The sequence below is a fragment of the Silurus meridionalis genome, chromosome 2, assembly GCF_014805685.1.
Source record: "Silurus meridionalis isolate SWU-2019-XX chromosome 2, ASM1480568v1, whole genome shotgun sequence".
Lineage (NCBI taxonomy): Eukaryota > Metazoa > Chordata > Actinopteri > Siluriformes > Siluridae > Silurus > Silurus meridionalis.
The window spans coordinates 13,817,907-13,835,526 of NC_060885.1; the positions used below are offsets into that span (position 1 = coordinate 13,817,907).

General features: G+C 37.0%; 1 protein-coding gene across 1 annotated transcript; it reads left to right on the forward strand.

The window, feature by feature from the left end:
• Positions 1-208: 208 nt before the first annotated feature.
• frmd6 (FERM domain containing 6) lies at positions 209-16,052 on the forward strand. Its single transcript, XM_046833520.1, has 14 exons — positions 209-368; positions 8,840-9,102; positions 9,832-9,922; positions 10,026-10,105; positions 10,277-10,353; positions 10,467-10,653; positions 10,767-10,922; positions 11,026-11,091; positions 11,353-11,421; positions 11,688-11,862; positions 12,429-12,737; positions 12,890-13,021; positions 13,987-14,078; positions 14,192-16,052. The coding sequence occupies exons 2-14, from the start codon at positions 9,004-9,006 to the stop codon at positions 14,474-14,476; spliced, it is 1,818 nt and encodes a 605-aa protein (XP_046689476.1). The 5' UTR covers positions 209-368; positions 8,840-9,003; the 3' UTR covers positions 14,477-16,052.
• The last annotated feature ends 1,568 nt before the right edge of the window (positions 16,053-17,620 follow it).

A 17,620-nucleotide genomic window follows, 5' to 3' on the forward strand; every position in this document is an offset into this window, starting at 1 on the left:
TGCGCTATTTGGGGGAGGATGGGAGAGTGCTCACATGCCCCTGCTGGCTTTTAAAGTGCTTAACGCAAACAACAACAAAACAGTCTTACTATTTAAAGACCACACGTGGAAATATGGTCTAAGATTCCATCCCGGTATTTCAGTCTATATTTTGTCTCCCTTTCCCCGTGGACTTGGCACATTCCGCTGAGCAGCTCCACATGTATCGTAACTTGTTACCTCTCCTCAGCTCACTGTGCCCTTCCTCACCCCTGGTGTGTTACTCTTCTCCGTAAAGAAGAAACGGCGGAGGGTTTGATCTTACTTGGGATTATTGCGGATAAATCACTGTTACGGGATTGTTTAGCCCGATGTTACAGGAAAGAGGGGTGAGTTTGAACACTGCTGAATGTCCTTGTATGTTTTATACTATTTGCTTCCATACTGCAGTATGTGTAATGGGGAAGAAGAAGAAGAAGAAGGAGGAGCAGGGGGGCAGCCTGAGCGACGCTGGAACAGTTGTTTCCCCACATCTGAACATTCAACGTGGCAATGTTTAGACCCCACTGCGTGGATTTTTATTAAATAGACTATTATTTTTGGCAGTGATGAACTCTTTAGATGGGTGAGTCTGAGCATCTTCATGATGCAGTAATAAACCCAAGGCCAACTCTGCGTTAACTCCAGTTGGGTTCAGAACAGTAAACCGACACTTTCCATGCAAATATGGCCTTTTCGGGTTGGAAGACTTGAGAGCTTGTCGTGAAAGCGAGTGCACTGGTTTTCAGCATGCACCTGAAAATTACATTGTTTCTGCCCGTTTCTGAAAACCAGTCTTTCTTCTCTTAGAAACGTGAGACGCGCTGTGTGCTCTCTGTTCTCTACACCTGCGCGGCTCTTCTTCATCCACATCAAACTCTTTAAGTTATTTATACACTTCTCTTATAACTGGTTCCGATATTGACCTTTACATTGTTGATTTATTATTAGGTAAATTTATTGTTCATCACAGTTTCACACATCATTCAGATGAAGAGCTTTACATTGTTTTGTTTGATTGTGTATTTGTCCTTTGAAGATCAGACTCTAAATGACTTAGTACTACTATAAAACTGGCACAAACCTAATTTCCCAGTGTTGCCATTATTTCTCATTCTGGGCTTTAGATCTAATCTCTGGCTTGAGTCTCGTCCTGTGCAGCCAAATGGCTTCAGGAATGTTCACCATTTCCTCCTGAAATCCCAATACTTAACAAACAGAAAATCTCAACCCTGCTCTCTAAAGGCCCTCATTGATTTCATCTTAGGCCTTCAATGTTTAAACTGTAAACACATCACCATTTACATGTGGGTGAGTTTCTAATGCCGTAAACGTTTTTTTTAAGCTTCTTGGTTGCCAGGGGCCGGATCTTGCAGCTGAGTAATCATCATATGTATTAGAATTAACCGTGACATCCTCATCACGTCATCATCCTTGATCTCCTTCCAAGCTGAGATGGTCCTGTTTAATGAAATTGTTGTCCTCACATTAACTCAGGATATCCTGAATTTAACTTCACACCAGCCAATAATATTCCTGTAATTGATTTTTTTTTCTTGTTTGTGATCACACTGTGATTGAGTTAATGTTGATTGGGATTAAACTAGTATATTATATACATTTTTGTTGGTTTTGTGTACTGAGGTAGTCTAAGAGCACTGTGATCTTAGCAAAAGCATGTGGAGGTTCTCTTGGTTTCAGGAAGTTTTTGAGTGTGTTGTCGTTTGAGGAAACTGGAGGAGAGAGAGTGTGTAATTTTTGATTGAATGTGTTGACTAAGGAAGCAGTGTTATGTCTGCCATGGGAAAAATAGCATGAACCTTTGCTCAGTGATTTAACCTTGACTTTAGATTGGTGTTAGAGTGTAGTGCTCCCTGACTTGTCTGGGTGAGAAAGAAGGGGTCTGTATGGATGTTAGGTTACAAGTAAACAGAAGTATGGATTCAGTTTGGTACAGTACATAGCGTTGTATATCATATGTATGTTTGTGTTCTCAATTGAATGTGCTGTAATTCTTTGTGTGTGTGTGCATGCACCATGATCGCCACCTGTGTAAGAAACTATGCAGGAAGTGGGTCACTCTCCATCCCTTCTCCTGTTTTCCTTTTTTTTTTTTTCTCGTTTCCATTTTTTTTTTTTTAGCCACAGGATGTTTTTCTTTGTTGCACAGGCCTCCTTTTGTGTTTGAAAATTCTTTGTGTATGTGCGAGTATGTATGTGTGCACATGCACACATTATGTGTATTATATGTTTGGTCATCATGTCTCATCCAACAAGGAATCTTAAGCCCAGCAGTGTTTAAAAGAAAACGCATGCAGATTTGGACCAATCAGGTGGCTTGTATCGGGTGAAGGGATTTAAACCAACACAGGCTGTGTTTAGCTTAAATGGGGCGTAACAAACTGTTTTGTTGCTGGTGTTTCAGAATGTGGCACTGTGGTGTGGTTCAAGATAATTTCCTAGATGTTGGAGCTCATTGGTAGACACAAGCATGTTTAAATGTTTTCTAGTATATGTATCAAATCATTGTATATGTCCTAATGATTATATACCATAATTATATAATTATTTTCATCCTTAGAATGAGTTTTATCCATGTTAAACTGTGTAACAGGATTATCCTGTTTAACTGAATGGCAATCAATAGGAACATGTATAGCACTATTTTTACATATTAGGAATAAGCAGCCTCAGCAGTAAGCACATAAACATCTTCATACATTGAACTCTGTAGGTAAAGCTCTCTGATATTTAAAGTTCACTGATATTGTTTTTCAGGATCCATTTAATAAAAGAATCTCTCTAGAGCAGTGGCCAAATTGTGCTGTTTAAAACATGCAAAAAGAAATGAGCTTTTTCGTGCCACTGCCTCCCCCATTAGCACAGTTTAATACTATGCCTGGTATAGTTCCCCTCTGTTTTCCAGTCACACACAATCACCTGTGTCTAATTAAATCCTACAGTAGACGCTGGCTGTGGCGAGTCAAGTTTCACTTTGTGATTGGTTAAGAGAGTTGGTTTGGTTGGTGGGTTTAAGACTGGTGTTTCATTTGCCGCATTTGTTATTGCTAATTGCATGTGTAGCATGTCTGAACTGAAAGCCAAACAGGAAATCTTATGATCGCTCAACAAAAAAAGGAAGGCATTGCTGTTACTGCTATCCTGTTATTCTTCTTTATGACTGGAGAAACAACTTTAAAGCATGTATGTATGTATGGGAACAATTTAGACAGCTGTATTCTTATTATCGGCAAACCACTTTGCTTATTTCTAGTATATTCGTGGCATACCGTTCCATAATTCATGGCAGAAGTCTAGTGGACAGGGTAAGGTTTAGTAAAATTACTAGAATAGCTGTTTAACAGTAACTTGGGATTGGCAATATTATGATGTGTAATTCATGTAACGATAAACTATTCCACAATAGAAACGATGCGTTTTTTTTAGAATATTGTGGATCTTGTGACGTGACCTCAGAGTAAGAGTTTGGATATTAAAGTCTGTTTTTATATAATTCTTCAAATATTCACCATCCAAAAAAATGTAGTTTTTGAAAATGCATTTGTGTATTAGGGTGTGATTTACCATTACCAAAAAATGTGCAGCTTGAAGCATCTTTTCGATCACTGAGAATTTAGGGTTGTATCTTTTTTTTTTATTGAAAAGGTAAGTGCTATAGTGGGAATGGCCAAACCTGTGTGTATACATTTGTGGAATTTTCGGGGGGGGGCTGCTTGGGAAGGGAACCACAGGGTGTCATTTATGGTGTGTTCGTTTAAAAAAAAAAAAAAAAAAAAAAAAAGCATGTTGGGACGTGTTGTTTCAACTTGCACGTTATTTCCATTTTTCCTCCTCCCTCCCTCTATCCCTCACCCTCTTTCTCTTTGCCGTCTACTCCACATGGTTGCCAGATGTCTTTGTATTAAGTCACATGCTCATACTTGGCTCCTTTATTGTTAGCAGAAGAGCGGAGAGAGCTGCAAATAAAATGTCCCAAATAGTCTGTCTCATCTGTGGCACTGGTTTCCATCTGTGTTCACTGTGGTTTGTTCTGTTCTGTAACTTATTCTAGTCTTGCATTTAAATGAGTATGTAAAGTTCTTTAGTAAATAAGCAAAATGTTAACGGTGATGACAGAATTTACATTGCTGACTGCATAATCAGCAATGAGGGTTTACGCAGTACGGCAGAAAGTAAATGTGGTTAATTTGTGGATTTCTTAGGTATGGTTTTCAAATAATTGTTTTTTCTATAATGTTTTTAATCCATGCTAATACACCTCATGCACATTTTTATTTTGTGCTAAACAGTGCTGTTTCAAGGTTTCAAGGTAACCTAACCTATTTCAAGGTAATTGTGTTCACATTACATGTAAATGTATTCAGTTTGTCCACTGATTTGACATTGGATACAAGGATAGAAACAGATATTATACCTTTACACTTTGTATAGTGCATTATTGGACAGAGCTTGTATCTGTTGAAATCTGGTGCGGTGGTTACGTTCATTTTATTTTTATTAATAAATGTCATTATTTCAACATAAAACTCCATAAAAACTATTCCCCAACATGCTATCTGTGAGAGACCGGGAAAATAAGCTAAACTAATTAGTTACGTGGCAAATGCAATTCCTTGATAAACCGGGGGCGTGATATTCGAACTACAATACAGAGGGTGATTAATGTATAAGCTAAATGATTAAATAATGTTTTACATTATTAACTCAATCAAGTTCAGTTATTATTTTATTCTTGACAAGGACATAGTGTTTCAAAGCCTGTGAGCACTGGGCATGAGGTGACCGACCATACAGACTCAGTGAGATGCCTGGCCAAATTTCTAGCCTAATTTTATAAAGGGATTTAGATACAAGACACCATGCACATCAGAGATAAATAGATTGCTGTTTAGGGGAAGGTCAGCCAGCAATAATCAGAGAACATACTATGATTGTGACTTAAACCTGAGAAATACACCCACACCAGCAGCAGAATGAATATTAACAAACAAATGCTTCCTGAGGTTTGAGTATTGGCTAATACCAGCCTTATGCTGACTTCTTTACAGACACAAAGCCACAGTCAGCAAGCAAGTTTTTGAATCAGCAAGCAATGTATTTGAAACATCATGGATATTGTATCAGCATTTTTAATGACAATTCAGTAGATGAATGTGTCTGTAAATATAAGCCCAGATACTGAACAGTGATTGGTGCTTTGCTCAGCAGTTCTTTGAAAAGGTACATATTTCTCCTGCTGTCAAATAACTTCCAGTGCAAAAGTGTTTACTTGGTTAAAAATGTGTTTATTCTAAAGCTGAGGATCCAGTGATGGAGAATGTGAGTGATGTTATTTCGTCGACAAAAGCAGCTTAAGACAACAATTTTAAAGATGAGAACAGTGTGAAATTTTGCATATTTTTGTTTGAAACATTTAAATATTATTTTTTGAAGGAAAGAAAAAAAAAATCACAATCTGGAATCAATAGCCTACAGGTTTCTGGCCATAAGGATGTTCAAGATATTTCACCATTGTATTCTATGCAGACCAGCCAGTCTTTGTTTGGTTTCATTTAATTTTTTTGTTGGTGGTGATTTAGAGAATGTGGAAAGGGGTTGCCAAAAAAAAGAGTAAAGTTTTATTAGTAGATTCAGCAAAATGGTTAATAAAAATGTACCTGTTATTTCTAAAATGGGGAGGGGTCCACAAACATTGAGAAAGCATATTTGTGGATATAGTCTAGAGAGGTTATAAAGGTCAACAGAACATAGCTTTCTTTATTTAGATACATGATCAGAATTAAAAACACAAAGACGTGGCTACAAGTCATTTTGTGCATAAATATTAAACTGTAGGTTTGTTCTGGTTGATCGATTAAGACTTTAAAATCAGGTTTACACTTGGCATGCCAAAAGTAATAAAAAAAAAAAGTACTATTTTCTAAAATTGTGTTTATTTTAATGTTTAGCATTATAAAACTTCTAGTTCTTATTGTGTAATGATGAGGCCAAAACCTGGTGTAAACCTAGAACAAATCTCAAAGCTTAGGGGTTCTTAAAACCATCATTGGGTTTTGGTCCACACCCCTGAAATGTGAGTCAGTGCTGGAACCACTTGGGTTAAAGAGCAAAAAAGAAAAACACAGGATTAATGAGGCCAGTAGGAGATTAAAGTGAACCACAGGTTTATATATTGCTTACATATCCAAATTTTGTCAGCTCTAGGCCTCTTTCTACTGCTCAAAGCAATGAAACCATTTTTGTACCAAACTTTAGGGTCAGGTTATTTATTTTGTTGCCTTTACAAAGTAGGTATGTTCTGATAACGTAAAAGCACAGTTGTTGTCATGGAAACATGCTTTGTCAAATATGCATCTGAGAAAAGTACGAGGTAAAATATTACACATTAGGGAAGTTTATGTAAATTAGGTGCATGTTCAGTTCAAATAAACAAGTTAATTCTTTTGACTATCAGTTGTTGGTGAACAGTGGAATCTGACTCATATTTTTAAAGAAAGTTCATTTAAAAAGAGGAAAAAAAGAATATTAATATTCTCTATTACTGATACTCTGGTGCTGCTAATCAGATTAAATAAATCCATGATTGTAAAGCATCCAGTGAAACTTATCTACAACTGTGTTGTTGGCACAGCATCTTGATTTCCACGCCAGTTCTAGTGACAAACTTCAACAATCTGTGTTCGAGCCTCATCTGTGTGTGACTGACTTCACTGCTGCGTGTTCTGACCTGTAGGGTATTGTCGAGGTTGATGGCTATCAGAATGAAGGTATGGTGTTTTTCAAATTGTGCAGACACAACAAGAGCAATATTATTAACTGTTTAGCCTGTTTACTCTGCGTCAATGCAAATACATAGCTGACTTTAATATTGATTAAACACTGCACAATGTTACAATGCTAATGCTTTTGTGCAGATAGTAAAGGAAGTTGTCTATTGCCTTTATTGCTCAGGCACAACAGATCTAATTGGTTTGAAGTAAACCGAGCAAAGGATTTGAGTTAAAAGAAACAACTTTTATGTGTGAGCTAAGCAGATTTCTCAATAACACATCCCATTGCTAGAACATAACTGGAAGTTGAATAACTGTGAATTACTAAAATGCCTATTGAAGGAATATCAATAACAAATTACAGATGCTTTACTGATTTGTCCAGCAGCATAAAAATGTTGCTGCTCAGTTTCCTTTGACAGCAGTATTTCATTAAACATTTATTATATTGTTCTATTTATTATATGATAAATATCTTGTTTAAATAAGATGAAGGAACTTTGCTATTTCTTGAGCTCTATAGTGCTTAGTAAAGGGTTGATGTTCTTGTGTTCGAACAATGATCTGCAACACAATCAAATTATGCACTGTGCATAAAGTTGCTAGCATAGCTATACCAGCATGTAGCATTGCCACCTAACAGCTTTAGGTTCCCTGGTTTGATTTTGATCTTCGATTACTGTCAGTGTGGGGTTTTGCATGCTCTGTTTGTGTCCATGTGGGTCTGTGTTTTCTAGTCTTTCAAAACCTGCCAGGACATGGTTTACTTTGAAAATGTGCGTATTGTGTTCATGCTACACTTTGAGCAACCTATGTCTCATCCAGGGAGTGTTCATGCTTCACCAGAGTAGGTTCTGAAACCACAGTGCAAGATAAATCAGTTATTAGTCATATATAATGAGTTATCATAGTTATATTTTAGTTTTTACTAATTTGATGAGTGAACTAAGAATCCCCAGATGATGTATTATATTTGTGAACAAAGAAATGTACGTGCTATGTGTTAAACTGTGCTAAAACCATTAAGAATCTGAAGTGCTGGTATGTGGCATAAACATCCTGGCTGGGGATTTGCTAACAAAGCAGGACGTGCTGCAAAAGCTTCAGTTCGCAATTAGCCATGTATTGCATTCAGTGAACAGTGTTACTATCTGTACAAGTTGGCTGTACAATACTGCCCAAATAAGGCATATGGAATTATTTTATGTTTTAATGTAAGCTAGCACAGTCTTGAGAATCTCCAGCATGTTCTGCACATACAAATTCATGCAAAGGCACACATTGTTGGAATGAGAAGCAGATGTCGGGTTGGAATTCTCCTGACTGCAGCAGTTCTCTCTTTCATTCACTCTCTCTCGCTTTCTCTCTCACAGCTTTCACCACAGCGACTGTCATTTTTCTCCATTTTTTTTTCTTCCTTCTTTCTTTATTATTTGTATTTTTTTGAAACTGTTAAATGCATCATAAACTCCTCAATATCATTTAAAACTGAAACATACATATTTTTATTGCAGGTTATTCACACTTACTTAGTACATCCTGGCCATGGCGTTACACAGATGTCATGAACTTGTTAGAATATGTGTGTAATTTTCCTACTGAACCTACACGGTAAAATTGAAATGACTGTCCGTGTGTGTGTTCTGCCACGTTGTCAGAATGGCTGAAACGTAGGAAGTGACTCAGGCTCAGTCCATTTTAACATTGCTGCCCCTCTTTTTCTCTGTCTCACTTTTACTTTTTTTTTCATGCAGTGTGATGTATTTCTAGAAAGTCATCTGCAATCAATTGAATAACAAAGAATGTTGTTTTTAATGTGTATATAAATATGAAACTGTTGCTTGTTGTGCATGTCAGTGAGGTTGGTGTCTGGAAGGCAGATGTTCAGATTGTCCGTCGCAAGCAAAACATTCTTAGCTGATGAGATCAGGGCAGCGGGACAAAATGTGTGTGCCTGTGATTATTTGTAACAACCGTATTTTGAATGCATTAAATGAAAGTCTCTTGTTTCTTTCTTTCTCTTTTTCTAGGGCGTGGATGTGTTGTGAATCAACTAAGTCTGTGTGTGAGAGACAGAAAGACTGTATATGTGTGAATTTACTAAACCCAGTACAGTGAGAGTGTAAACGTGAAGGCGCTCTTGGGGGCGGAGCTCCACAAAGGGGCAGAGTTTCCAGGAGGAAGCCAGACAAACATGAGCAAATTGACGTTCCACAACAACAAGACCATGCAGGATCGCCGTTGTGTGTGTGTGTTTCTCCCAAACGATGAAACACTCAACGTCATTGTCAGTGTAAGTTAATCACAATTCCAAAGCACTCACTCATACACTCATTTGCCACTTCCTGGCGTTCTTTCGGCTGGAATATTCCAGTATTCCCCATCTTCAGCCTTTATGATTAGATTTAGGTGTGCTGAGGTTTGCATATGGATTTGAACTGAACAAGAGTCAGTGCTGTATAAATGACATTTCTTAATCATTTACAGCATGATAAATGATGTGCTAGTGGGTGATGTATGTAACTTTTTTGTCATTATGCCAGTATATTTGCTGTGACTGCTTTTAGCTACTGATCACCCCGAGAGGCAGAACTAGAGTTTAAATGGCAAAAGAATTAAACAAAATAGTATCATTGCTGAAAGTGCAGTACTTCCACAAGCTCATAACGTCCTTTGTTGAAACAGCTATGAGCAGAACCAATGTCAGGGCATCAACAGAGATTGCAGCAATGGCAATAGAGGTGCATATTATTAGGATGAAACGCAGACGGGGCAGGTCTCGGCACAAAGGACGGGTTTAGGAATTCACACTCACACCTTCTTTTGCTTCAAAGTTTTTCTTTGATGTATGCTGCCACTTTTTGTTTTTGGGCATCATCTATGTTGACATCTGTTGAAAACTTACAAGACATGTTTATAAGCTTTAAGACAAGTTGTGTCCGATTCCCATCGTTAGTGAAATCTGAATATATATACACTCACTAATGGCTAAAAAGGTGTATGTTTATCTTCTGTCAATCAGGTGAAGACTTTGTGTCAGGAATTGTTGGAGCAAGTGTGTGATCTTCTCCGTCTTAAAGATTGTCACCTATTCGGCCTCAGTGTTGTTCAGAGTAAGACACGTTCAGAGTATTCACATGTTCAGACAATGCTTTTTTTATTTTTATAATTCCATATTTTATGTCTTTTTACATATGATGTATTCTTTTTCTATAGATAATGAGCACATCTATATGGAACTGGGACAGAAGCTGTCCAAATACTGCCCTAGGGAGTGGAAACGAGAAGCCAGCAGGGTAAAACTCACCCAACATACTTGCAAAAACACTCACATTTAGTAAAAGGCATATAAATCCATATTAACTGATGCTTATCTATGCAAAATCACTTTAGGGTACTTCCAAAAAGGATCTTTAATTCTTAATAATGAGTGAAAGCTAAATCATGTTAATGTATGTTTAACACAGGGAATTGATCAGTTTGGGCCTCCAATGATTGTACACTTCAGAGCTCAGTACTATGTGGAGAATGGCAGACTTATCAGGTATATTTTTTGCATATGTTTTTAACATAATATTTATGTGTTTATAATGTCGTTTTGTTGGTTTTTACCAATATTCATATTATTTACCAACATTTGTAATCTGTCTCGCTCAGTGATCGTATGGCAAGGTATTATTATTACTGGCATTTGAGGAAGCAAGTGATGCAGTCCCAATGTGTCCAGCGGGAGGAGGCCTATTTCTTGCTAGCTGCATTTGCTCTTCAGGCTGACCTGGGAAATTACAAGCGAAACAAACACTTTAGCTCCTACTTCCAGCCCGAGTCGTACTTTCCTTCATGGGTAAATTCTAAAGCCTTTTTGTACCTTAATGTTAGGTCTGTTAGCACTGCAAGATTAAAATTAAAATTACTTTTTACTCTTTGTATTCATCTATTTATCTCTCTCCTCTCCAGGTCATCACTAAGAGGGGGAGAGACTACATTCTCCGACATATTCCGAATATGCATAAGGAACAGTTTGCTCTCACCGCATCAGAAGCTCAGCTGAAATACATCAAACAAGCAGCACTTCTGGACGATGTCACTGTCCACTACTACCGCCTTTATAAGGTTAGGGAGAAAGTGTTAATTTGTGCATGTCTGTAAGTGAGCTTGGCTATAACATCAGGAGCGAATTATCTCGCAGCTAACCTGCTGTAAAATATTTTTTCAGGATAAAAAGGAAGTGGAAGCATCTTTAACCCTTGGGCTTACTCTGCGTGGTATCCAGATCTTTCAGGTGTGTTTGTCTGTCTTGTGTTTTTATCTCTTTCACTGCTAAAATGTTATTGATCTCATTACTAGCCCTTAATGTTGGAATAAATCAAAGCAGGCATCACCAAGTTGTGCTCATTTTCATCAGTGTTTTACACTATTTACAATAAGATATTTAGGAAGCCTCATTTAAATGCAAATAATGCAAATACCAAATGTTCAAATTGTGTATCTTTATAATAAAAATGGTTGTATATTAAACTGCATTATTCTCATTATTCCGCAGAATGTAGGCAGTGTCCGGCAGCTTCTATACGATTTTCCCTGGACCAATGTGGGCAAACTTGTATTTGTGGTCAGTAGTATTATAACAGCAGAACAATTCAAAAAGTGTCTTAATTGGACATGGTGTTAAATAAATAAAATGTATTTAATTTATTAAACTTTATTTAGTTAGTTAATACTTACACTTCACATACATTGCTACATGGTCTCTACCTTACATAATTATAGAAAATCACATTTAAAAAATGGCTTTAAATAGGGTTTGACATTAATCCTGCATGATGGCCTGTGTCTAAGATTCTATTGATGTTCTTTCTCTCACTCTCTTGCGCTCAGGGGAAGAGGTTTGAGATCTTGCCCGACGGCTTGCCCTCTGCCAGAAAGCTCACCTACTACACTGGCTGTCCGCTGCGTTCCCGCCATCTCCTACAGTTGCTTAGCAACAGTCACCGCCTATACATGAACCTTCAGCCTGTGCTTAAGCAAGTCCGACGCCTGGAGGAGAACGAAGGTACTTCTAAGTTTGTGTACATATTAATGATTTGACGGCAATGAAACCTTGATTACAAAACTACAGAAAGGACTGTGTGATCACACCCAAAGCAATACAGTGGTAGGAAACTGAAGTAAACAGTTTGAGTAAATAATATAAATAACAAAACTGCAGAATCTATAACCATCAAAAATCTTTGTTTAGCACCAATTTATTTTGAATAGATTTAGAATGTTACACATTTAACATCAATTCCACTTTATTTTGTGTCTTTAGACTGTGTCTACATGTAGATTTTCAGCTCCTTTTCCCATATGAGTCTGTTTAGTTTAACATTACCGTGAATTAGTTTTCTTTGCCATTCTCCCTCCACACTGGTGAAAATCCTAGCTTTGAAGAAGGTCTTAAGTCTTGACTCATTTTTAGATTATTTTTATATCACTATAAATGCTGCTTTGCTTTATTATAATGTAACTATTAGTTAAATACAACTAAATTGCTCATATTATCCATAACTCGTAACAATAAGTAACTCAATTTTGTCTATTCAATTTCATGATCTTGAGAATATGCATGTTTTGTAGAGAAGAAGCAGTATCGGGAGTCATATATAAGTGATGCACTGGAGTTGGACATGGAACAGCTGGAGCAGCGATCTCGTGCTAGTGGAAGCAGCATGGGTAGTGTTTCACGCCAGAAACGATTCTCGCGTCACTCTACAACCAGCCACAGCAGCTCTCACACTTCAGGCATCGAAACCGACAGCTTTCGTACCCCAGCACACACACCGCACCGGCCACTTCGCTCACACTCCTCCTCCAACACCAGCCATGCCAGTACACGCACCTCTGGCATTGAGAGCAGTGGCAAGGAGCGAGGTCTGGATGATGATGGTATGAAACACCTGCGCCCACACACAGACTTCATAATCTCTAGATATTTATTAGGCTGTTGTTTTGTAACACTGAATATGTAAATATGCAGCTGTGTAATCTGCATGGTTTATTTTATATATACTGTTTGTTTACCATTTGTGTTTCTGCAGAGATTGAGATGTTGGTTGATGACCCTAAAGACTATGAAGAACTCACTGATTTAGCATTGGAGCTTAGTCAAGACCTCTGCATTCACATCACCGAGGACATGTTAACATCTGCCCAAAGCAATGGCTACTCAGGTACAAATATACACATGAGCAAGTTTTTACGTGATTCTTGTTTGGATTTTCATGTTGTGGTGAAAAGGAATACTGTTCATGATCAATATGTTAAGACTTTGTCATTACCGTAATTTCCGGACTATTAAGCGCACCCAAATATAAGCTGCACACACTGAATTTTACAAAGATTTTTATTTTGAACATAAATACGCCGCACCTGTCTATAAGCCGCAGGTGTCTACACTGAAACTAATGAACTTTACACAGGCTTTAATAAAAGACAGTGTCTGTTACACGACTTGTATCTAAACAGTAGCCTACCAAGAAAGTCATTGTTCACTGTCTTCCTTCTTCCTTTCACAACAATTTCTCTCGGGAGTTTATCTTTTGGCATCGTCGTGCCTTTAAAAATCACCATCTGTGAATCTTTTCTTCCGATGCCGTGCAGCTCAGAACACAGGTGAAGTGCGTTTTTTCATGCCCGGTTGTTTTCAGCGTGATGAATGATTCACATTTCCTGTTGCCAGTCCGAGTGAGAGGCAGGTCAAACATCAGAGGAACATCATCCATATTTATGATGTGGTGCGGCTCGATTCAGTGAGAGCGCGATTTAATATAAAGAGTTTCATTGGTTCACCTGAACCCGTTCGGCAGTTTCATTGGTCTAATGTTATGGGGCTCAGTTTTTTGGTTTGAAGTTTGTGAAACCGGGAAAACCCAAGGAAAAATCCATAAATTAGCCGCTTCATTGTTTAAGCCTCGGGGTTCAAATCGTGGGGAAAAAAGTAGCGGCTTATAGTCCGGAAAATATGGTATATATTATCCAAATTTGCAATTGTGATTACTGAAAAACACATTAAAATGAACAATAATTGCTAGTGGTGGAAATATAAATACACAAGAGTTCAACAAATAATGCAATGAATAATAGTCTTTCTTTTGACTTGTATTAAATAATAACAATGCTGCCGATGTGCACCCAGGCTTAGTTGTAAAGGAAGTAAGCTCATCAACATCCAGTTCATCTGAGACCGTCGTGAAGATGAAAGGCCAAAGCATTGAATCACTTCCTCAGGTCACACCCACATTCACACTCTGGCATAATTTTATCCTCTAACAAATGCAGAACGTATTGTTCTTTTAAACTAGATTCTTATTTTTATATTTTTATGTGTATTTATTATTTAGATGGTGTCTGGCAGGAAGTCTCAAAACTCAACGGACCGGCATAGCCAATCACTGGATGATATCCGTCTATTCCAGAGGAATTCCCTGGAGTGGGTAGAGCCCTGTCAGGACTCTGCCCACAGTTACACATTTGGTTGTGTGGAGGAACTTAGCAATGGTTACCAGGGAGTTATGGAACAGAGGGCTGGTATCTGTGATGAGCAACACCCTTTTCCCATCAAAAGAACCAACAAGTACTTCTCCCTGGACCTGACCACAGAGGAGGTGCCTGAGTTTGTGGTGTAAGCGAGAAGGATAATAAGAAAAAGCTTAAAGACACGACTGAGGACCTTTATTTGTATGTGTATGCGTGTACGTGTGTGCTTATGTTAGTGTGTGTTTAAGGTTCATAAAGAAGCTGCTGAATTTGGGACAAGAAAAGAAAGGGAAACTGCTTCAGTCTGGCTCAGCTGCTCAGCTGCTGCGTGTCTGTGTGTCTTTCTGTGTCTGTGTCTGTCTGTGTGTGAGAGAGAGAGTGAGTAAGAAAAATATGTGTTTTAAACATACAGTATGAGCTATTGACCAAAGATTAGCAGTCTTCAGTGTTCAATAAGCAACTGAACATACAAGCCATATCATAATACTCAATGGACAGGCTTGGTACTAGTATTTCCATTACCAGGAAAAGTTTGGACACCCTAGAAGTTTTTTTCAAAGTTTTGAAGACATTGTGATTACTGCTATTGGTTATAACTGTTGTACAAGACCCATGTAAAAAGTAAGGTTAATGCCTGTTAAATTTTTTTTTATTTTTTTATTTTTATTTTTTAAATACTTCCCCAAACAAATACCTTTTCTTTAGAACATTTGAGAAACAACAAATATGTGCTCAGCTTAGCTAGAGAATTCTTGGTGATTTTTTTAAACAATAAACCTGGTGATAAAAATACAGTGTGTAAATGATCTGGATACTGTTGAGAATCTAAAATGTTTAGGTTTTTTTTGTTGCCACTGCATATTTTCATACATGACAATGGTAATGACTTTCTATTGTACAAAGAAACATATGATAAAAACCCTTCTGTTAGGTGTGTCCAAACTTTTGACTGGTATTGTGTGCACTTGTGTGTAATCTGTGCTTTGTGGTGCCGGCTGCTCTAATTGAACCGCCTGTGCCTTTGTTACACTATGCAAATATGAGACCCTGTCACTGGGATTCTCCAAAGTCTCTCATCTGTGCACCAAGTACATTTTTACCATCTATGCCAATTAAACAAGCAGAGATGGTTAGTGTCTGGTTGGTCACACAGCTTGAGCAGTTTCTTATATCCAACCAAACCAAGTTATGGTGAGTTGCACAAATGCAATCATAATTTGTCTTTATCCCTCTGCAGAATAATCAAATCACAGGGTTCTTGTGTTTTAAGCCAGGGAGGACAGTATAATGATGTCATATATATGTAGAATACTGGACCTCCAAATTAAGTCCTCCAAATACAAACATGGAGCACAAAGGTTGTTTTTGCAATAGCCATAGTTTGGTGTTTACACTTGACCAGCTGTCAGACAAAGTTAAAAAAAAAAAAAAAAAGGAAAATAAAAAATGGCTAAAGCTGGAGTTTTAGCCACAGGTGTTATAGTGGGAAGGATCATAAAAAAAAAGCCAAATTGGGGTTTTCCAAGCCATTGCAACCCATGTAGAAACCCACTAATGAGATCTTTCCTGCTAATCTGTATTTACCATAAAGTCTCATACGCTTTATGTTTGTCTTTTTTTGGCTAAGTGTTGGTGATGTTTCTTTTAAATATTTTTTTTATTAACTGGAACTTTATTTTATACATATTTTGTTAAACTGTTGTTGTCATTAAAGTGGGAGCCATGTCTTTTTGTTACGTTTTTTTGTTTGCCACATCATCAGTATTACTCTTGAATGGAGGTCAGTATTAGAAATCCCTGTTCTCCCACTTTAACCATTGTGCTTGTGTGTTTGTTTATTCTCAGTATGATCTCAGTAATCTATAATCAATAACAAATCAATAACTAATGAAGATTTTTATATAATTCAAATGAACCTGTGAGATATGAAATGATAATGTTAAAGCTGCATTGTGCTTCCCTTTTGTGTTCTTTCAGAGTTTTTCTGTTTTGGGGTTGTCAGCAGCACTTTTAAACTCGCATGCATATGGGTAGCTATTCGGGTCCATGTGCAGTTTTTTGCATTATATTGAAACATGGTGATTTCCCTCATATTTGCAATCACAGTAATACTTCACATTACTAAAAAGTAATTATACATGTCTCCCTTTGTATTTCTGACAACTAACAGTTGTTAACACCGCAATCAATATTGTAAATGTTTTGATAATATATTGTCATTATTTAGTAATTAAAACTGCAGTTTACAAGTTAATGGCATATACATGAGATGAAACACAACATCTCAAACTCAGTAGTGATTTACAAGCAAACATCAATGGACTGAAACAGGCCTACCAATAATGTCCTTTATTCTAAACCTTTTTTTAATTTGTCAGTCTGCAGTTATTAAAGTCCTTTCTATGAAAGGAAATGCCCTAAAAATATTATTTTTCATTTTGTAAACATTGTTAACTACTTTTTTCCCCATAATGAAGTGTGGTGCGTGTCTTGCAGGTACTGATGTCCTCTAATGTACGCAATAAAAGGTACCTTTGCAGGAATATCGGTGTTCTTTTTATGTTGTGGGACTTTTTTTTTGGCATGTTTGCTGATGAATGAGTAATGAATCATTTTCCCCCTGACCTCATATATGTCTTTTTACAGAAACTATTTGATCTTGAAATAATTGATAATCACTCCAAATGGTTATTGATGGTTGGTTTAAAAAAATGCAGATACCTTGTCAAATATCCTTGTTCCTTCTTATAATAATCATGAGAAAAGGTCAATAAATTACATTCACTATTGCCAACTTTGTTCTGAGAAAGATTAGATACATAAAATTGCTATATGACATCATAGATCAATCTGCTTATTGATTTATCCATTGTGACCTCTGGCATAACAATCATAAAGGGTGAAATAATAGTTAATAGTGAATATAAATATATAGATAATGTAATCTAGGAGCTAGTTTTACAAGAGTGCTGATATTTACTCTAAGACACTGTGTTTCCTACATTAAAGTTCCACCTGTTTTTTAGAAAACTTTTTTTTTTTTTTTGTCAGTACTGAATATTAAATGCTTGTTAGGAGCACTTTTGTTTGACAGCAATACCACAGGCATTTTAGCTGTTGTGGTGAATATCAGCAAGGCTACAACTGCCACCTGATATTCTCTACAACAGTAGTCTTGCTTGTTTGATATTGCTTAAATATGTTAATAACACAGGATGGACCCTGCTGTTTTTTAAGCAATAAAACATTTGTTTTTTATATTAAATAATAATAATTAATTAAATTAAAATTAA